Consider the following 22,952-nt stretch of genomic DNA (forward strand, 5'->3'; position numbering starts at 1 on the left):
CCAAAGGAGGAATCGGAACAAAGGGCGAAAGCTTAGAAGTAATTTGTCGCCACAAAGGACGATAATGAGAGCCCAATCCATATGTAGTGGCTGCTAGAGAAAAGGGGAGCACAGTACCAGCATCATCTATAACATCAGCAACCGAGGTGATGCCTTTAAACGAGACAAAGTAGGAACGTTGAGGTTCCTGTAAAGCCAAGGGAGGCTGAATGACTTTCGACCAGTGAATGCTTTCAGCTCTCAAAGAATTCCCAAGCAAAGATTGCCGTCCATTCCATTCCAGATGAGAAAGAACATGCTTCCAATCAAGAAGCAAGCGGGAGACAAAAGGGCATCCAGGCAAAGTGCCATTAGTGCAGCCAAAAAAGAAATCCCAGTGATCGAGTTGCCAATGACCAAACGCAGAAATATTGATATGAGTGACCAGAGTCCTAATCATAAGAGCCCAAGGCTGATCACCTTGCAGAAATTGCAGCAACATTTTCCCCCTATGGGCAAGAATATGCACATGAATATCCGTGATGTTCAATCCACCATGCATCTTGGGAGAACAAATGTGATGCATCGAAAGTAGCCTGAGACTTTTTCTGCCATGTTTGGATCATCAGAAGAGTTCCATAAAGACAGACATGAAAGATGTAAGATCTGCCTTAGTGAACATGATCAATGGCAAGTAAAATTGAATATATGCCACAAGGATGGACTGCACTATTCGAAGACGAACGTGCAAAGGCCAGGTTGCGAGTTTCCAATACTCAAGCTTTTTTCGAAGCTTAGCCAAAACCCAATCAGTTTGTTGTCGGCGAGTGAGTTCCCACCCCAAAGGGTAACCAAGATGACGAACAAACTCAGTGGGTGGAATGATATCCCCGGGCCATAATAGACCATGCCAGTCTTTGGAATGCAAAGGGAGCAGCTTAGACTTCTGAAAATTAACATGAAGACCAGCTGCCAAACCATAAATAGAGAGGGCCTGCATCAAGGCACCAAGATCATGGGGCGTATTCTTCGGGGTAAAGAAAGAATCATCAGCATAAGCTTGAGCAACCATGCTGCGATTAGCATCCAATTCCAAGCCATGAAGTGATCCTGTAGCCACAAGATGATCAATATATTGCAGCATAGGATGAGTAGCAATGGCATACAGTAAAGCACTGAGAGGGCATCCCTGGCGGACCGAACAACGAAGAGTCCACTCATCAGAGATATCCCCAGAGATAATGCAAGCCGCATTGCTATCTCTGTAAAGCGAGTAAATAACCTGCTGCATTTTTTGTCCAAACCCCAAAGCTCGCATAGTTTGCGAGATGAAATCCCATTGAACTGTGTCAAAGGCTTTTGCAATATCTACCTGCAAGAGTAGAACATCCTGCTGCGTGTATTTGGCATATTCAATCCCAATATAAGCATTGGCAATGTTATCTGTGATATGGCGACGTGGAACAAAGCCATATTGGGAGGGATGCAACCCATCATGCAAATAACCTTTAATCTGATCAACCACCATTTTGGCAATGATCTTGTAAATGACTGGCATGAGTGTGATTGGCCTCCAATTACCCAGTGAATCACATAGCTGCTTTTTTGGAATTAGCTTGAGAAGACCCTTTTTCCATGACAAAGGCATATGCTGATTTTGCCATGCTGTATTTACCATTTGCAACAAGGTGAATTTAAGAAGATCCCAGAATGCAAGAAAAAATTCAACAGTGAGACCATCCCATCCTGGAGATTTCCATCTGCCACAGGATCTCAGTGCATCAAACAATTCCCTTTCAGTGAAGGGATGTTCAAGTTTCAAAGCCTGAGCATCAGACAGAATTGGATGAACATGCTGCAAAAGAAGCTGATGTGCAGACACGACCCGAGGAGAAAGAGTATCCAGATGCCCAAAATGAGTGGAGAAGTGCTGCACACATAAATCAGCAAGCTCTGAACGAGATGTTGACCAAGAACCATCAGGCATCCGGATCCGACAGATATTGGCAGGCTGTCTTTTGTAGTGTAAACTCTTAAAAAATTGCTCGGAAGAGCAGCCTTTATCCAAAAATGCCCGTTGTGTGGATCGAGTTTCCCATTTAGCAAGCTTTTTGCGATCATTAGATTGAAGAGGGAATTGAGCCTCACATAAGAGCATGCTTTCCTCTGAAGACAAAGGGCGAAGATGAGCAAGCTCAGTCAAACTCTGACACATAAATTTGGCATGTGCCACAGTCTCCCTTGTGGCTTGCATATAGGATATGCCATAATCTCGAATAATTGCTTGCATCTGAGCAACAAAAGCCTGCCAGGCATAATCTAAACCAATGCGTATCTGACGAGAGAGAGGCTGAATAGCATTAGAGACCAAGGCTTTAAAGTCAGCATGCTCAAGATAACTATTATTAATCAGCAAAAGCCTTCGGCAAGGCAATCTGTCAGTGGCAAATTCATGTAAGAAAAGCCTCAACTAAAGAGGAGCATGATCCGAAAGTGTGAAAGCATGATCAACCCAAATTTGACAAGTAAAGGCATCACAATGCTGTGGATCAATCTGATACCACCTGTCCAAGCGTGCCCGATAAGAAGATTGAGCATTATGCTGAAAGGTATAACCCGGAAGCATGGTCTGTAATTCCTTCCAGAGATCAACCAGGCGCAACTGAAGCAAAAAATCAGGCCATGCCTGTGTTTCAGAAACCAACATATGAGTGTGGCCTGAGGTGTTGTCACCCGATTGAGGGGCATTATTAAAGTCACCACAAATGAAGGCATGTTGTCGCCATGGATAAGTATGCATGGCAGCCCAGATCAAAGCTCTATCACGAGAAGACTGGGGGGCATAAACCGATGCAAATTCAAAAATTTCCCCTTGAACAAGGCATTGAACAATAATCCATCTACCATGGCGATCATTGAGAGCCACAACAGGTTGAAGGTCGTGCTTTACCGAAAAAGCCAATTGAGAGCCACAACAGGTTGAAGGTTGTGCTTTCCCAAAAAAGCCACACCAGAAAAGGAGTGCTCTCCAGCATAGAAGATATCATAACCAGCAAAATGGCCTATTTGACCAGCATACATATGCTGATTATGCTCTTGCAAAGCAATTATATCAGGCTGCAATTGCCTGATATACATCCAGACCAGTTTCCATTTGCGACCACACATTCCCTGTACATTGAGAGTAACACACTTCAGATGATCAAACATATTTACAGTTATGGGACAGGTATGTACAGCAACTAACGGGCTGTCTACGTCTGCATTTCCACCTCAATGTCCGGGCCTCTGCCCTGGGATGAAGCATCAGCCTGAGGAGAGGACAAAAGTGCAGCAACTTCTTCTTCAGGAAACAAGGTCCGATTTGCAGTCACAACAGCCCAGGTCAAGCCAACACCAGAGTTTTCAGCAGGTGTTTTTCCATGAGAGGATGCACCACTCCAAGTCCGAGAAGGCAAAGGTCGCCTGGGGGAGATCGCTTTGCGAGGAGTTTGCCATCCATCAGTAAAAAATTTTCCCCCCTTCCCTTGAGGTGGAGAGGACAAAGGCAGAGGAAAAGAAGCATTACCATGTGAGACAGACGGGGCTTTGCCTTTGTCTTGAACAGAGAAAAACTGTTTGACCCCTTTTTTCTAAACCACAGAAGAGCCATTTGCATTCTTATTCAAAGGCTGAACCATTTCAGCTTGCACTGGCATCCGTGGAGCTCGGGAAGGGCATTGTGAAGCCATGTGCCCAAATTGCTTGCATTCAAAGCAAGCAGCTGCAAACAGCCCCCACTTGAGCTTGTAAAAGGCACTCCCCATGGAAACATTATTCACAGTGACCGAATATGAAGCTGGAGTGGGATGATTTGTATCCCACAAAATGTAGAAGCGATTCGAATTTCCATTGGGTCGTGGTGGACATACCACCTTACCGAGCGAAGCTGCAATTTTAGGTAGAAGAGAAGACAAGCATTGAGGAAAATCCACAACTTCTACCTAAACAGGGCAACGATGCCGAATCAATGCCTGGTAATCCCGGGTGGGAGACCAAGGTAGAACATGGACCATCTGCTGGCCATAGAAAAGAGGAGAGTGCTCCAGCAAAACCTGACGGTGCTCTTCATCAGCCATGATGATCTCAAAAAAGCCCCTTGCTGCATAATGAACTTTTTTGACATAAGAACCACCCAGGGTTCGAGTCAACCAATTCCCAATATCTGCAGCAGCAGGCATCCGTCCTGGGAAGAAAATTATAATGGCATGCTTTGCATACTCCTTAACTGGATCAAATATATCATCCACTTCTACCATAATGCCAGTGGTGGGAAGTGGATCTTTCCAACCTTTACGGGTGTCTTCTAACCCTTCATGCATAACCTCATAAACAAGCTGAGCCTCAGCACAGTCATGAAGGGAATCATCTAAATCCATCACCTGTTTTTGTTTCTTGTTGGAAACCGACTTGTCTTTGTGAAAGGTTTTCTCATAGGAATAATCCGCCATTCGAGTTAAGCTTTACAAGGAGGAAAGCACAACAGGTACAAAACTGTACGGTGTTTTCTTGGATGTACGGACGAAATCGTACGGATTTTGGACAGTACGAAAAATTATTTTTTTTTCTGACAGGCAAATTGTCACACACACACACACACACACAAACAAACAAACACACACACACACACACATACACACACACACACACACACACACACATGTGACTCCCCTAGATGCACACATTGTTGGAACACTGAAAGGAGAGAGTAGAGTTGACACAAAATCAGAATACTTGCATGTAGAATGAAGAAGAAAGAGGTCCTTAAGTAGGTACCTCATACAAGGTCACTGACATCACTGATGACCTCAAAGCTCCACAATCATCTCCTCAATCTGCTCCTAGATTCACTCAATCATACTATGTGGCTTTTCCACCACCTAACTGTGCTTGTGGGCACCTAACTGTGCCTCTAGCACTCACACATAGAAACATAAGGTGTGCCTGAGGCATACACCTTGAGATATCCCAACAAATCCCCCCTCAAGGAAATGCCTCAGGCTATGTCAAGGATACATCTAGTCTCATAGTTTCTCATGCCATCTCATGGTGGTCAAGGATAAATCTATGGCTAGGTTCTCATGCTAGCAAGGGTTCCCTTGGGTGTAAGGTAAACAGAAAGGGATACAAACAGACCTTCCAATGGTTATCTCCCCTGCATGTACATGCACACAATGTCTGCAGGAGGTACCATGGAACAAAACATACACATGGCCTACATCATAAGGTGACCAGAGGTGTTTACAAAACACACAAAACATAATAGTTTATTTTCATTCATTTTGGAGGACTATCCAGGCTGAGTACCTTGACATAAAAGGAGAGATCTGGAGCATACATAGAGATGATTTAAAATGCATAATCTTCAAAGGATGCCTCATCTTGTGGAGGCAAATTCACTGTAAGTAGATTTGCATTTTCTGTCTTTGCTTTGTCTCTGCAGAACTTCTCACTATGGTTGTTTTTGCCACAGTGCTTACATGGATTAACTTTGAAGCAGTCCTTTGAAAGGTGATTTGTCTTTCCACAGTGATTGCAAGGAGAATACTTGCCCTTCTGGAATTTCATAACATAAGCAGTGTCATTGCCTTTCCTTAACTCCATATGTCTTTCTTCTTCTTGGAGAGCTGAGATGATGCCTTCAAGGTTTGGATTGGGAAGATTCTTCAAAGTGCTTACAATGTGATCAAAGCTTTCAGGCATACTCTTAAGTAGTACTGCCATAGCATCATCAGGGGTGATAGGAGAGTTGATAGAAGCTAACTGAGTCATAAGACTCCGCATATAGTTGACATGAGCAGCTAAAGTAGTATCACTTGCCATCTTTAATTCAAAGAAAGAGATTTTAAGTGATAGTTTAGAAATATGAGAGCTTGCACCAAAAATCAAATCTAGCTTCTGCCATGCTTCCGATGGAGACTCCAAGTCAGATATATGATGTATGTAATCATCACCCAAAGCTAAAGCAATTATACCATATGCTTTTTCTTCTCTTGCTGGATCCCTTGCCGGTCGTGTCGGAGCTGAAGATTCTCCAGCATTTGAGGCCGTAGAAGAAGCGGTAGGAGTAGGTTTGACAAGTCCCCATAAGTTCTCCCGCATTAATGCAAATTTTACCTTCATTTGCCATGTATGAAACCCCTTTCCATTGAACTTCTCAAGATTATATAAAGTAGCCATGAGAGGGTCTAACCCAGATATTGGGCAGTGTCTATCTCTCTTACAAGGCAAAAAATACTTCCAAAGTATATCCACTTGATGTAGCAAATAGTAGTGACTAGTTTTCAAACAATGATGCTACTTTTGCATGCTTTATAGGAGTGAATGAAATAAACACTTTCCAATCACAACCAAGTCTAGCAAGTCAAAACAAAACTGAAGCAACACTTGTAGTGAAGTTATTAAAAACTTCAAAAGACCAGAAATGCTAGAGTAGCATTTTATGTAGCATCATTTTCAAAAGTATCTCAAAACTGTCAAAACTAGAGAGCTGAACTTGGAGGGCTCATATCACACTCTTCAAAGCAAAAGAAAGAGGGCTTTCTGAGGCAAAAGAAAACTGGTATACCACAGTAGATCCTCTGGGAAGAAGAGGCGAAAATATGCGTCAGGTCGCCTTCACCTTCTTGAACAAAGTCGACTGGTTTTTCTCTGTTTTCTCCTTCAATATGCAGCCATTGCTGCTCAGATTTCAGCACAAGGTAGCTCTAGGTATGGAGAAGCTTGCCCTGGAAGGAATTAGGAAAAGACAGAGCAGGCGCAGAGAACTTGCTGTAGAGAATTTCGACGATGTTTCTGCAATGGCGACGAGCAGCGCGCGTATTTCGTCAATTCCTTCCAGCCCGAAGTTCGCCCCAACCAGAATTATCTCCAGCAGAAAGGGCGTGGGAAATGGTTGAGGATTGAAGGAGAACAAGCTCAAGGAAATTTTTGGGAGAAGAGGGAGAGATGGTGGTGAAGAAGAAGAAGAAGACGATGATGTGGCAGAAATGGGCTCAAGGGGGATCAAATGGCTCTGATACCATGTTGGAACACTGAAAGGAGAGAGTAGAGTTGACACAAAAGCAGAATACTTGCATGTAGAATGAAGAAGAAAGAGGTCCTTAAGTAGGCACCTCATACAAGGTCACTGACATCACTGATGACCTCAAAGCTCCACAATCATCTCCTCAATCTGCTCCTAGATTCACTCAATCATCCTATGTGGCTTTTCCACCACCTAACTGTGCTTGTGGGCACCTAACTGTGCCTCTAGCACTCACACATAGAAACATAAGGTGTGCCTGAGGCATACACCTTGAGATATCCCAACACACATGCATCTTAGAGCAAGCCCTTGATCTCATTTATCCCAACATACCCCTCCTCAAGGGTTTGCCTCATGCTATGTTAATGATACATCTAGTCACATAGTTTCTCATGCCATCTCATGGTGGTCAAGGATAAATCTATGGCTAGGATCTCATGCTATCAAAGGTGCCCAAGGGTGAAGGTTTACAAAAATGGGATAGACCAAACACATATCACATGGCCTACATCATATGGTGACCAGAGGTGATTTACAAAGAGAAAACACATAACATACTTTTTGGAGTACTACTCCAGGCAGAGAACCTCAAAATTGACCAAGTGATGATAAATAAAATTTCAAAAGACAAAGTGCTCAAAAAGCATAGTCTTTATCTTTTACCACAAAGTTTGATTCTTCATTTGTTAACGGAGTTCTCTCTTCAACTAGATTTGTCATGTTTTTCTTCTTCTTATTGCAAAACTTCTCTGAATGATTATTCTTGCCACAATAAGTACAAGGATGGATCCTGTAGCAATCTTTTTCAAGATGATTCTTTCCACAATGCTTGCATGCCTTGTACTTACTCTTTGATGAAAACTTTACTGCAAGTGCTTCTGTGTGCACTTTACCGATTCTTGAAGTGTTCTTTCTCTGCTCCTCTTGTAAAGCATTGATGATGTCCTTCAGTGTAGGATGGGGAAGATTCTTCAAAGTAGTCACAACATAATCATAGTGTTGAGGCATACTCTTCAAGAGCACAGCCATAGCATCATCTTCAGTAACTAGAGAGTTGATTGAGGCCAATCGTGTCATAAGACTCCTCAAAGTATTAACATGAGCTGCAACATTGTCTCCATCCATCTTAAGTTCAAAGAACTTAATTTTCAAATTCAACTTAGAAGTATGAGAGCTAGCACCAAATAACACATCTAACTTATGTCAGGCCTCAAAAGGGGATTTCAAATCTGAAATGTGATGCACATAATTATCACCCAAACCTAATGCAATTATTGCATAAGCTTTCTCTATCCTTTTAGCATCTGCAGGTGTAGTTGAAGAAGAGTCACTTGCCTTCCCTTTAGCTTTGGTTGTGGTTGATTCACCTTCTTGAGATGATTGATTCCTTGACTTGACCAAGTCCCACAAATTCTCTTTCATAAGCACAAATTTTATTTTCATTTGCCAAGTGTGAAAACCTTGGCCATTGAACTTGTCTATCTTAAAGGTAGCCATGAGAGGGGCTTACCTTTATCAGGTAGTGTCTACTCTCTTACAAAATGATTAATCTTGCTGAACAAAGAAATCTCCCTCACCATATAAATATAGATTGCTAGAGAGAAACTCAGAAAAGCCTAGTTGTTTAACATAAGTATACCCAGTTGGCTTCTCCCAAAGCTTCTTAGCGGGGATCTTCTTTACCTTGTACTTTGTCCTTGTTGTAGTCTTCTTCAAATGCTTAGCATTGGAAGAGCATTGAGAACTTGGCATTTTGACAAGATATCAATGCCAACTGAACTTCAAACTGAAAGAGCATTCTCTGAACTGTAGTTTAGCACCACTTCAAACCTCAAGCATCAACTTTAGCATTTACTTTAGCATTAAACTTCAAGAACTGTAAAAAATGCTTGCAAAAAACAGAGCAACCTTGGAGGCTTGATATCTCACTTCACATAACTTTAAATTTGGGGCTTTGTGAGCTGGAATGAAGTCCCCCATAGGGGCAAAAAATTATGTCACGTTGCTCATGAGAGTCACGCCAATACCGACTGGTCTGTTGCTAAATGCTCAGCAATTACTGAACGAAATGGGCTCATATTTCACCAGGAGCAAGCTCTTAGCATTGCCTAACTTGTGCTTGAAGGGCAGGTCGTCATGTGTACTGTAGAGGCGGAATTTCGGTAACAGTCACAGAGAACAGATAGTGTAAGTACGCGCATCAGAGATGATATGTCGGGGAATGCTTTGAGCCAGAGGTGCGCCCCAGGGGAAGGAAACTTCAGTGCAGATAGTTTGGCAAATGGCACAATAGATGAGGAGAATAGAGCTTAGCAAAATCTGAAGAGAAAGGAAGAGGGAGCTTAAAAAATGGAGGTGGTGGTGTGCGGATTTGTATGTGTGAGAGCATATGTGTATACTGTGGTCTACACCCACTATTGGGCACTGATGACGTTAGTGGGAATGTCGTATAGCTTCTCCTTGCTATGGGTGATGTAGTTTATGGTTTTCAATCTTATGATTGACTATCATGAGATTGAAACTGCACTATGTTGTGCTTTCAGAGGATGAGTCTGGGTATGTTCCTAGATGCATCTAGATCTATGCTTCTGCTGTATTAGCTAACATGCAAAATTTCACCTTGTGAAGTTTTCGTCTAGGTTGCGGTGTGCTGATATTGCGATAATTATTTCTATCTTAATTGGTGAGTTGCCCTATTAACTAGATTGTCTAAGCTTTTTTTTTTTTTTGGTGCTTAGATCATCTGGAAGAGACTAAAATAAAATCGTTTAGTCTTGACAATTTATTACAGCTTGAAGAGATTGTGGACTACTTTTTGATCAACCTTCTCCTTTAGTGCTAGCCTTCGTCATGGCTGAGTTTACCCTTCACCTTTGGAGTGCTGATAGAAACCTAGTGCGAAGACCTTTGTTGTGGGTGTGTGGACACTAGATTTGCATGTGTGAGAGCATATGTTTATACTATGGTCTACACCCATTGTTGGGCATCAATGACATCAGTGGGGATGTCGTAGTAGCTAGTCCCTGCTAAATTAAGAGATTATGGACTACCTTTTGATTAGCCTTCTCCTTTAGTGCTAGCCTTCGTCACGGCTGAGTTTGCCCTTCACCTTCGGAGTGTCGGCAGAAACTCAATACGAAGACCTTTGTATAAATGGTTGCTCAAGTATGGATGGGTGTGTTGATTTGTATGTGAGAGCATATGTTTATAATATGGTCTACACCCATTGTTGGACGTTGATGACGTTAGTGGGGATGTCATAGTAGCTAGTCCTTGCTATGCCTGATGGTACTTTTTGGAGTATATGACATGTATCGGTTTAATTTTGTGCTGAAGGCTCATCTTTGTCACTTGCCAATGCTCAAGGGATTCCATATCATTGGCTGTGACAGATTCCTCCAAAATTATGGCCTCTTTGCCAAAAGGGCTCTCTGTTGATGGTGGTTTGCAGGTGATGGGTCTCTCTTACTGTTCACTATTTCATTTGGGACTAGAGAACCTTTAACATTGTCCTCCGAACTATCTGTTTGCTCATCAAGCTCAGTTGAGAGTGCTATAGCGTGTGCTACAGCAGTTCCTTTGTTTCTCAGAGTGCTGTAGCTTGGTGAGCCCAAGCGGGCCTGCACTGTAGTATGATTTGCTGTGAGAGCCATGCTTGGAGTATTGATGTGGGTTCGCGCCAAGGTTGTCTAAGATTTTACTCCCTTTCAGCTGGTTTCAGATTGTGTGGAGCGTATTGGGAGTTTGGCTGCTTGGCACTTTTGGATAGCACACTATTGAGAAAGAAGGCAGATAGACGTAAAGTACTGAAGCAAGATTCTATTACAATAATACTCTCACAAATGATATTGGAGGCAGAGCCACATGGCATAACAATCGGGAAAAAAACATAGATGTGTAGTGCACCTGCCATACCTTAACGTAACCAATGTTCCAAAAGCTGCATTCAAAACCTCATACAAAATTTACACATCAAACTAATTAGTATCTTTTAACACCTGCCCGTAATGCTTATTTTCCTGCAGCCCAAGTATGCCTCTGCAACACTTCAAATTTCTCTCTGCTGAGAGATTCGGTAAAGATATGAGCAACCTGCTGTTTGTAGTGCAAAATCCCATATATTGACCTCATGTGATGGCACTTTTTCCATGAAAAGCTGATGTTGCACATGTATGTGCTATGTCCTTGCATTGAAAAAACAAGATTTTTTGTCAAGCAAACACAGCTTCAATTGTCATAATAGATGGCTATAGCATCATTTTGGGGAGTCATATAGAAGAAGCCTTACCCAAGTGGCTCCATGACCTAATACATGTCTTCTTTGTACTTAGCATCAGTAGATGACAATGCAACTGTTTGTTGCTTTTTGCAGCACCAGGCGATAGCACATAAACCAAGAGAAACATATATCTTTAGTTGAGCTTTTATCATCCTACCCAATTGCCATCTATATATCCATGTAATTCAATTATACCAAGTTTAAGTAGACAATACCCTACTGCAGAGTGCCCTTTGGGTAACCTCAAGAATATCTGAAGTTCTTTTTGCTAATGCATAAACTGGCTCACTTTATGCATATTATATGAGATGTCTAGTCTTGTATTGGTCAATACAGAAGGCTGCTTACAAGATCCTATATTTAAGCTGAGCCATCATGAGGTGTCAACTTTTGATTGGTATCCATTGGAGTGTTCAAACTTTTTGCGTTCCTGTGTTGAAATATTTTTATAAGTTTTCCTTGAAGCAGCCATACTTTGATATCCCAGCAATAATGCTTTGAATTCAAATCTTACTTTGCCACAATGTATCATTGCTACTCATGCTGAGTATGCCATTCACATACTAAATGCAAGCACAATATTTGCATTCATTTTACAATTTTGATTCAGCAAATTTTTTGCTTTAGTCCCTGTTGAGAAGATGTTGATCTATTTTGGCATATATGCCCTCAATGCTTATTGTTCTTACTAAACAAAACACATTGGCTATTGTATATACACCTCCTCTTCGAGATAATTTTTAAACAGAAGGCAGAATTCCGCTTGGAAAACAGCCATTGACCTTGCCTCGATCCTCAGCTGATGGGACGAGACCTGCATCTGTCCCAATGGCAATTCTGAGGGCGTGTGGGACTCTCCTGTCCTCCAGACACTAGGTCTGATGATCGCTTCATCCTCTGACACTCTCAAAAAGTGGTTGCGGTGTATCCGGGTCTTGGTGGGGAACTCCTGGTCCCCCCTCCCAAAGTCTGTGACATATAAATCTAGAGTAGGTCCAACCATATAATACGATTGATCTGATCTGAATCATCATAGATCCCATAGTCACATGCAGCCTCTCGAAGCGTTCACCCCTTGGTCGCTGTAGGTCACCCGGGACCCCCCAAGAACGGTGCTGCGTACATGGCTGTCGGTCTCACCAATGGGTCAAATAGCCATCCCTTGGTTGGGGGTCCTGAAATGGAGAGAGAGAGAGTTTATTAAAGTCTGCTAAAGAGCGATTGGTCTATGAGATCGAAGAGATGTATTAACGTCTTTGATCTTGGTATCTTGGTGCCATAGTAACTCTTCAGTGGGATACAAAGATATTGTATGTCTCCCTTTGTTTCGAGTCATCTAACGTTGCGGTGGGAGGTCTCCATGATCTTTGTATCCATTGAGCCACATTGAGAGTGACACCTCGACTCTGATGGTCCCCCCCGAGTAAGGTTGAGATGGGTTGGACCTCCATCGTGTGTGCTTTGGTCATCCTCTGCATCGTGCATGGTCTGTGTGTCTCTGGCTCCGCAGCTCCACATCGTCTCTTCCGAGAAATCCACTCTGCCCTCGTATAAGCTAGCTGCTGCTCCTCCACTCCACTGTGCCGTGGGGTTGGCTCAAATGTGTAGAAATATGTGGCATGTCGCTGTGCTTGAACTATCTCTGTCTCTTGTGGCACTGTCACCTCCTGTTGCCTGATTTGTCTCAGTAGGTTCTCTTTGCGTTGTTGCAACTCAATAAGAATCACAAACCTGGTTATGGAATTGGATCAGGAAAAAATTGAGCCCTTCCTGAAATAGACAATGGTATCATTTGCGGATCTCATAATAGGCTAGGCAAGTTTGTAGGAAATGCTTCTCTCTATCCACTACCTTCAATGTGCATAGTTTACAGTTCCGCTGCTCTCTGGGTATGCCTGTGGCTCTCCTTGCCTGATGTGACGTGACCTGCTGAAACCAGCCTTAACAACGTAAAGGGTGGTAGGATCCACTTAATTACAGCATACATAGTAAATTGACAAAATAATTATGCACCACAGATTAAATCACAAGGGAGCTAGAGCGTTCCTACTCAGATACAAGGACACTGATTGGCCCCAAACGTTGGTTCCGCTTGTGGTATTCATTTAACATTCATTTGAAGCAAAGCGGCTGATTACAAAGGTCTTTGAAGCTGCACTACAGGCAAACCAACGCCTACAGACTCCCCGCCGTCCAGTCCACCCTGTAATTCCTTGCTCAACTTCAAATGGCGAATTACTAGACAACCCTGTGTCCTCAGCCAACCAAAGCATGCAACAGAGGCCCCAAAAGCATCCATTGTCTATGCCACACCTGCAATTCCACAACCAAGTGCCCAACCAGCCAAACACGGCTGCACGACTGCAAGACAGTCTGGGGGGAACTGAGTGGCTGAGTGGGCTGCTAGTAACAGTTCCAAGCTGAGTGCAGTCTATTTGGAATAGAGATGGATGCTTATTGCCAGGTTTAGTGAGAGCGGTGAACAGTGAAGGCTATGCAGGGTATGTGGATGCCCACTGGGATGTGGAATGCCCCAGTTGTCAGAAGGAATGTATCCTTATGTAGCCTGGAATTCTAGGCCTCTCACTTAATTAAAGAAATACCGAAAGGGGCGCCAAGGTTTGGGGCCAATTTGTCTCTTTGTCTTGGTGCAAGGGCACTCTAGCTCCGAGTTTGCTGGTAATACTTTTGCTGAATTGTTAATGAAATATTGTTGATTGTTTACTTGTTAGTTTTACTGCCCTTTAATTTATTGAAGGCCGGTTTCAGAAGGCATGGGCGAGATGTGGTCAAATATGTTGCGGAATGCTTGCCTTGCCAATACAATAAAGTGGACAGCAAACTACCAGCTGGTCTATTACAACCATTACCCATTCCAGAGGGCAAATGGACACATGTATCAATGGATTTCATGATAGGCTTGCCTTCTATAGAGAGGGGATGTGACAACATTTATGTCATGGTGGATAGATTGACAAAACAAGCCCATTTCATACCCACTAAGACCTGATATTCAGCATCACAAGCTTGGCAGTTCATTGATCATGTGTTTAAGCACTATGGCTTCCCTAGGAAATTGTCAGTGACAAGGATGCAAAATTTATGGGTCAATTTTGGCAAGAATTATTTACAGCTGATGAACAGTTCGAAAGGGTGAACAAATGGGTGGAGGAACACTTGAGGCATTTTTGTCATGATAGCCATGACTGTAGCATGAAACACAGGCATGAATGAGGCAAAATGATCACTTTTATTGCTCCAAAAGTTGCATTAGCTCCCAAATATGATAGGCAATGATGTAGTATTCACAGCCGAGACCTGTTATGCTTCTATACGATGTATATCAGATCTTCTCTCTTGAAGGTTTTTCAGTGGACCCATCCAAGGTACAAGTGATTAAATGATGGCCCATCCCTTCTACTCACTTGCCGAATTTTGCTACAACAATACCAAGCATCTCTCTATTGGCATGAGCCCGTTTGAGGCAGTGTATGGGTATAAAGTGGGAATGCCTTCCTTAATTGCCGACGCTGCTGTGAAAAACCAGCAAGCACGAGACAACTTGGAAAGGATGGAGGCCCTTTTGCAATTCGCTAAAAAGAGAATGCAGGATGCCCAAGCCAAGTTGAAGAAATATGCGGATGAACGCAAGAGATACTTTGTCTTCAAAGAAGGAGATTATGTGTATTTATGTCTCCACAAAAATCATTGAGGGGTAATACCAACACAAAGCTTGGTCATCGGTATTATGGCCCTTACAGGATCATCCGCAAGAATGAAGCACCTCCAAGATTCACAATGTGTTTCATGTGTCTTTGCTGAAACCACATGTAGGTCACCATGTGAATGTACTTCCAGAGTTGCCACCTATGGATGAGCAAGGTCATATCCTCTATGTTCCCAAGCGCATTGCGGGTTTCAAAGATTCGAGTACTCTGCAACAGGGTATACATTGAGTACCTCATAAGATGGAAAGGGCTTACTGAGGATGAGCAGTCATGGCAGCCAGAGAGTATCGTCCAGGAGTACCCCTATCTTTTACCAGGCTGATCATCATCACACTTGTATGTCCCAGCACCCTTGCGTAGCAGCTGGTACAGCTGTAATGAAGGGGGGAATGGGCTATTTAGCGGCCCTTTTGGTGAGAATTGTGGAGGGACTATATAAGTCCCCATCCACCACTCATTGTGTACTTTTGTTGATGTGACATCTAATCTATCTACTCTCCCTCCTCTCTCTCTCTCTCTCTCTCTCTCTCTCTCTCTCTCTCTCCTTCCCACCTCTTCCTCTCTCTCCAACCCCTTCTCCTTCTCTCCCTTCCTCTTCTCAATCCCCCTTTCTCTAAACTGTCCCCTATCCCTTTTCTACACTCGTGGAAACATGCAGAAACAACATCTTGGAGATAGCAGGCAGCAGCAGCATGGAGAGATGGTGGGGAACTAGCTGCTAGGCAGGGGGAGCAGGGAGGTAGCTGCTAGGCAGGGGAGCTAGGTGGAAGAGAGATGCATGTTTCAATGTTCCATTTCGAAACACCTGAAAACTACTTGGGATTTTTTCATGCAAAAGTTTAGAATGATCCCTGCATGGATGCTTTCTAGGATTTGATTAGGCACACGAACATGAATAGGCCTGTCATGGAAAGTTGTTTCCGTATTATGCTGAATTTACGGTATATAGATCACACTTGGGTGATTTTCTTGCAAGTATTGTGCTGGTTTTTTCAGGTAAGTTTGCCAGACCTTGGAGATGATATGCTTGCTACAATGTGGATATTGTACGGCATAATGAAACCATCTCTAAAGGCTTTAAATCTTTGGCAGGTAGGCTTGGTACTGTGAACTTGATTTACAAAGCTCTTAATATCATCAATGCATATTCTGTGCCCAGATATGTCCAACATCTAGATTGTTTGCTCATCAAGATGGTTGCTGTTTTCAAATGAAATTTGACTTCTATTGGAATTTCATTGATATTGATGGTAGATGGATGGCCGACCTATGAGTGGTGACATTGGAGGTGGTGCAACAAAAGCCGCTGTATCCCTTGCAGAAAAAGTTGCAGCTTATCCAAATCGGCCTCCTGGTGTGCTCAGAAGTTTTTAAATATAGTTTAAGATGATGGTGTTTTTTTCAAATTCTTGGAATGTGAAGTATACATGAAAACTATGTTTTCTCTTTTTGCATCTTGATATTGGACACCACTTTTCAGGATGCTGTTTTGGTGTTTCTCTGGTTGTTACGTTCATGACAAGGTTATTTTTCCATTGTATTCTTGACTCTTACATTTTTCCCCAAACAAAAGCATGGTAATACCAAGACTGGCACCAAAATAGAGAGTCACAAAAGTGTCACACAAAGGCCTTAGGGAAACATGAAGAGTGTGTAGCAGTATTTTTGTCCAATCATGCCACCTCAAGTGACCCCTTCAAGGAGATATTTCAATAGCTTTGGAGACTATACATGGTGATATCTATGATATCTCTAGCTAACAGTTTGAACCTTCTTCCTGGATGTAACTTAAGGACATATATAAAAGAGCCGAGGGAATTACTTTTTCCTTTGGCCTCTTTCTATTTATGAACAATAACAAATCCTTAGTGGCAAGCTAGCGGCTATCCTTGGGCTAAACAGGGACATAACTTCCTTGCCTTCCTTGAGAATCTCATCATAGATTTGAATTATCAAATGCTTCGTTATCTGCGCTCCTAACAGGAATCATGGTGAGTTGGGTTCTCATCAACTGATTTGATCATCCGTTTAGCTCTCTTTTGTGAAAATTGAAGGTCGTGTTAAACAGTGCCAAATTTTTCAAATGATCAACCGAGCTACGCTCCTTTTGATCTGAACATTGTAATCAGTAGCTTGACTCATCCTTTAAGGACTAATCTAGCTCACCCTATCGAGGGATATTTTTACTGTTATGGGTTTTCTTTAGGGTTTCTAAGAACCACATTTATGGATCTTATGGCTATAAAGTTCGTCAGCATAGATTATGTCTTGATCCTTTGCATAGAAAATCTAAAACTGATCACACTTTAACAGTTTCTAAGTCCCATGATCGAGGGTCACCATCTGACTTTGAGCATGTCCCCAGTTTTGAACTCAAATTGAATAAATGCTATGATTCGTGATTGTCACTTTTTGCAACCACAGTGCAGTCCAGCTCTATCTGCAAACAATTCCATTGCTTTCAGCACAGTTCAGGGTCAACATATTGCAAGCAGAAGAGCCTCCATGTAGGGATCAGGCCAGGTACCTATGGGAGGTGCCCAAAGAAGAGACGGCACACATCTGGGCAATATTGTGAGCGCCTACGTAGAGTTGCAACATCACCTCCAAAACATGTGCCAAGTACCATACATCGCACATCAAGTGGCCCAGTCCTTCAAGCATGTCGTGGAAAGATGTCGTCTCCAAAGAGGACATCATGATGATCTGGCTGCTAGAATCAGAGAAAGAGGATGAAGAAGTAGAGCGAAGTTAGAGGAGGGGAAGGTGCAACACTTGCTTCATAGGGAACTTGAGAATCCCGCCCCGCCGCCCCGACTGCTCCCCCCCATCTACAACTCCCTGCCAGCTCCGCCACCCACTGCCCCCCGCCAGCTCCAACCTCCAGCTCCGCCACCCCTTCTTGGTGCTGCCCCCCCCGCCTGCAGCTCCTCCGCTAGAAGCTCCCCCCGTTTGCAACCCCGGCCGGCCCTCTTCCCACCTCTTTCCGGGCAACTCTACCTCCTTTGGCTCCCCCGCTCTTGCTCCTCCTCCATACCTACCCCCCGTAATGTGTGTGCCTCCCACAATGGGGGGGGACCTTGTACTCCTGCTCCCACTCCATCTCCTGCACTAGGACCTGTGCAAAAGGAATCAAAGCGAGTCCAAGAAAATTGGCAAAGGCGATAAAGAGACGGACAAATCCAAGAAAGACGACAAAAAAAAAAACAGCCAACACAACTGAAACTCGAGAATGTGAACACACGCTACAATCGGAGTGAGGACTTGGGGTTGGGAGCAAGGCAAAGACGGGATCCACCTTAGCTTCAGCTTAAGCCTCAATCTCAGTCTCTACTTCCACTTCAGCCCCCGCTTCAGCTTCAGTTTCAGTTTTAGTTCCAGTTCCCGCTTCAGTTTCACTTTTAGTTCCAGTTCCAGCTACAACATCTACATCTCCAGCCACGGTTATTGTCCAGCTCCATACCCATGACAGTCAGCTACATACCCATCACATCGGCCCCCTCCCTTTCCTCTGGGATAGGGAGGTTGTCACAGTCCTCATCTGTCCCCTCCTCCCCCTCACACTGATTATGACACCTACTTCGGAGGTATCACACACTGCTTCACATTACGCCTCGACCTTTCTCTCCCCTCTCCCTCTTAGTTAGCCTACACTCCCACATCCCGTTGGGATTGCCTCATCAATGCCACTGTCATCTCCGTACCTCACCTAGCTCACCCAGTCAACGCCCAGCTTCCGGCCTCATCCGCATACTTTTATGTCATAGCCATTCCAATTTTAGCTAGGACACGGATGGGCTCACACACCAGAGGCCTGGGAGACCTTGCTCATGGAGGTACACAATATCCATGAGTGCGAGATGGAGTTGGCACGCTTCGCAAAGGAGTAGGTCTACTTCAACTAGGAGCAGAGCCACGTCATACATGAACAGGCTCGCGCCATTTGGGAGCAAGCTAGTCTCATTCAGGGACTTAGACAGGATATCTCGCAGCTTTGACAGGAGGTCACAACCATACACACAGTCCGAGGGAGCACCCCGATTGTTGAGGCACAAATTGCGAGCATGCAATCTATAATTGAGGAGACTTCCAGATGGGTTGAAGTGGCCAAACGGGAACCTGCAAGGGTAACTGTTTCGGCTACTCTCATGGAGCAGTAGCAGAGAGCCAGCAAGGCTCTCAATATCAGAGTCTATGGGATCCTGCGCTCTGAGGTTACACTGATGGCAGATGCGACGGCCTTTGTGGCCACTACTCAAGGTGTGGTTGAGCACATGGTCGAGAGGGCATGGCGGGTGGGGAGGGACCCCAATCGAGAGCAGCCCCTGATCATACGGTTTCATGATGCTCAGACACGACTTTCAGCTTTACGGCGCAGGTCAATCCTTTGAGATCAGCCAACGATCTCCATGGATGAGGACCTCACCCCCCTACAGGTTGAGGAAAGGCGCTCCTTGTTGCAGTAACGGGATCAGGCTTGGAAGGAGGGGAAGTGGGCAGTGGTACGAGAGGGACAACTTCTTATAGGCTACACCGATGGCAGATGCGACGGCCTTCGTGGCCACTACTCTAGGTGTGGCTGAGCATAGGATCAAGAGGGCGTGGCAGGTGGGGAGGGACCCCAACCGAGAGCAGCCCTTGATCATACGGTTTCATGATGCTCAGACACGACTTTCAGCTTGACGGCGCAGGTCAGTCCTACGAGATCAGCCAACTATCTCCATGGATGAGTACCTCACCCCCCTACAGGTTGAGGAGAGGCGCTCGTTGTTGCAGCAAAGGGATCAGGCTTGGAAGGAGGGGAAGTGGGCAGTGGTATGAGAGGGACGACTTCTTACAGGCCCCCGTTGGGCACCAGCCCCCTCCTCTACATAGGGAAGCAGTCTCTATGAGACTGAGATTTTCGAGACCTTATTTTGCATCATTTGGAACTATAATGGTATCTTATGGTCAGAACCAGGGAACTTCTCGGAATCCTACACAGGTCAATACATAGTCTTTTACACAGAGACACATCAGAGTCCAGAGCGCTCACTACCAGTAGTTAGCGAGTACACATGGGAGTCTACCTGTAGGATATAGTTAGCTTCTCGTCCTCATGGGGAGAAGACTCGACTCCAAGGTTAATGGAGTGGTAAAAAGACTAGTGCCATGTGGCACTATTCCATGCAAGCTTCTACGTGGATCTTCATAGGCGGCTATGTCTCGACCCTTCGAGTTCTTGTGAAGGTTCATTCTCTATCGGTGTGGAGCTCCTCCATGAGAGTCGGATCTGTTGATTGTTGGCAGCTATGAGGAGGTCACTAGGAGGTGTGGCGTGATGTTTTGCTCTCACTTCTTGGGTCGGTACCGTCTCTCCATCAAGCTGATACATAAGCTTGTGTTTTGAGGTTGATAGTTGCTTTTGTAGCAGTCGTTTGTGCTCTTTGCGAGCTTATGAGTGTGTGAGCCTTTGTGGCTTGTTGCTTACAAGTTGTAAACCTCCACAACAAGCACAGTAGTGATGCGTGGAGGTCTCTAAGTATTTCTTGTGGGAATAATAAAAGTTTTTGACTCATACTGTTCTTTCATTTTATGTGAACTATTTTGCATGCATGATCTACTCCGTGCATCTAAAAGCCAACAATTGGTATTAGAGCCTAGGCTCCATAGTCTATGTCTGAGAGGGTTGGGAGGTGAACATCTATGTCCAAAAGAGTGTTGCGTAGTCGATCTTGTGTGTGTCCATTACCCGTCGTACTAAAGGAGCTGAGAAGACCACGGAGCAATCGAAGTGCTACTAGACATCGTTCACTGCTAGTACTGTTATCAGAGGCGTGTTTCCTTGAAATCTTGAATCAGTAATCATGGATATGCCTAAGAACGAGAAGCCTGGTGTAGCACTTGTTACATTCAATGGCAAGAATTTCCCTTCCTGGCAGTTGGCAACCCAGCTATTGTTCATGCAGAAAGGTCTATGGAGCGTCGTTGCAAGGACAGAGAAAAGACCAAAGGAGAGATCACACGATGCTGATAAAATTCCAGTGTGGGAAACAAAGAATGAAAAGGCCATCGGTTACATGGGCAGAGCTCTGGGTTATGAATATTTCCACCACCTTGATGTGAAGCTGATAGCAGCAGAAATTGGTAGATCTTAGAATCCCTGTTCGGAGTACGTATGAAGCATTCAAAGGCCAATCTAAAAAAAGGCCTTTTTGATCTATAGATGGAGGAATCAGAGTCTCTTGGAGTCTTCCTCAATCGCATGCAAGCTTTGTTGCACCAGCTTAACGACTTGGGAGCTAAAGTAGAAGATGATGATAAAAAGGCTATATTATTGAATAGTCTACCAGTCGAACAATATGGAGATACAGTCAAGATACTTTGTCTGGATGACAGCATGGACTTCCTTGACTGTGTAGGTATGCTTCTCAGTGAAGAGAAAAAATCGAATGCACTCATCTACGATTCGAGAGCTTATGCAGTCTTGAATAAGAAGAAAGGACGCGATACTCGTAAGTGTGTGTACTTTGGCAAAGAATTTCACAGTGAAAAGTTTTGCTATACAAAGAAACGGGATGAGCTTGAGAAGAACAAAGAAAAAGCAATGACAGTGGATAGTGAAGAAGAATCGAGTATGTTGGTAGAATCCGAGACTCTCAAGGATCAGGATTGGGCTTTTTAAGGAGGGCAGAGTCGAGCTCTTTGTGAGCAAACACACTGTTCTTTGTGAACATGATCAGATACTCTTCAAGGTTCTTGGTGAACAGAAGGTTACAGTTTACGAAATGCTCCTTGTGAGAAAGTTATCTTGCTATTGCAATGTCGTAGCTCTTTGTGAGCATCTGATGATTGATTTGCAAGCTCTTCGTGAGCTTTGCTAGCTATTTCCTTTGTGGATGTTTTGGGTTTGAAAGTATATGGCAACTATATTTTGTAGATGGTTCCGGTTTTTTTTTTTTTTTTCAAGAAAATTACTTCTTTAAGTATGAATGAAAACCGCGAGAGCAAGCTCAAATGCGGGAGTACATCATGCAATGCATGAGGAAAAAACAGCTCAAAGTGAGCTAATAAAAAACCAAGGCGGAGGCTGAAAATGCCATCTCAACCCTGAAGGAAACTCAGAGAAGAAAGGAGATCCCCTCCAAACTCTGGAAAAAGTAACTCTCCTGGCAGTGGCTGCTCTGGAGGATCCCCGCATGCTCGCCCAAATGGCCATCAGAGTGTGTACTGTGTCAGTCCAAATACTGGCTATAGTCTGGGAAGGGTGAACTTGGATACCCTCCATCGCCTCTGTACACCTGGCTCTCCAAATATGCCAAGCTGCAATGCTAGCCAAAATCTCCCAAGACGTGTCTACTGAGGCATGAGCAGCTCTGAAAGGAGTGTGGGGAACATTCTGGAGGGAACAAGATTCCACTGAATGTCGCCGTACAATGAAAGTTGGATGTGGATCATGTCCCTCGAAAAACACCTGTGGGCCAGTAAGAGATAACCAAGCCACTGAACCCCAGGTCATATAGAAAGGTGTTGTATGAACGATGCTGAAAATTCTAGCAAAACCTTTCCAGATCGTCCTCGCCTATCTGCACTCCCACAGGCAATGCTGTACCTACTCAAGTGCCATGTGACAACGAGGACAAGTAGGGTCAGCCCTGAACCTGGATCTCCACAGGTTCATTGCAATCCCTCCATGAATAGAAAGCCAAAATAAAAGAGTGACCTTTCTATTCTTGAGGGATTTCCAGAGCCTATGCTAAAAGTTCTTTTGCACAGTTGCAGAAATCTGAAAACTATCCCGATGTGGTGTTCTGGAGGGGCTCCAACCTCTACTGCTGAGCTGAAATCTCCGGGCATTTCTAATTGTATAGCGAAAGAAGGGAAAGCTCTGCTCTCGGTGCCCCTAATCAATCCATTCCCA

General features: G+C 44.1%; 1 protein-coding gene across 1 annotated transcript in view; it reads left to right on the forward strand.

The window, feature by feature from the left end:
• Nucleotides 1-22,952, forward strand: part of LOC147896766 (uncharacterized) — an 88,672-nt gene that overhangs the window by 38,148 nt on the left and 27,572 nt on the right. The window contains exons 9-10 of the mRNA XM_087381515.1: nucleotides 16,049-16,144; nucleotides 16,307-16,406. Coding sequence (XP_087237641.1) covers nucleotides 16,049-16,144; nucleotides 16,307-16,406 — 196 coding nt within the window. The remainder of the gene's footprint in view (nucleotides 1-16,048; nucleotides 16,145-16,306; nucleotides 16,407-22,952) is intronic.

This window comes from Dipteris shenzhenensis, chromosome 11, assembly GCF_047967505.1.
Source record: "Dipteris shenzhenensis isolate YYH24624 ecotype China chromosome 11, Dip_SZ_1.0, whole genome shotgun sequence".
Taxonomy (NCBI): domain Eukaryota; kingdom Viridiplantae; phylum Streptophyta; class Polypodiopsida; order Gleicheniales; family Dipteridaceae; genus Dipteris; species Dipteris shenzhenensis.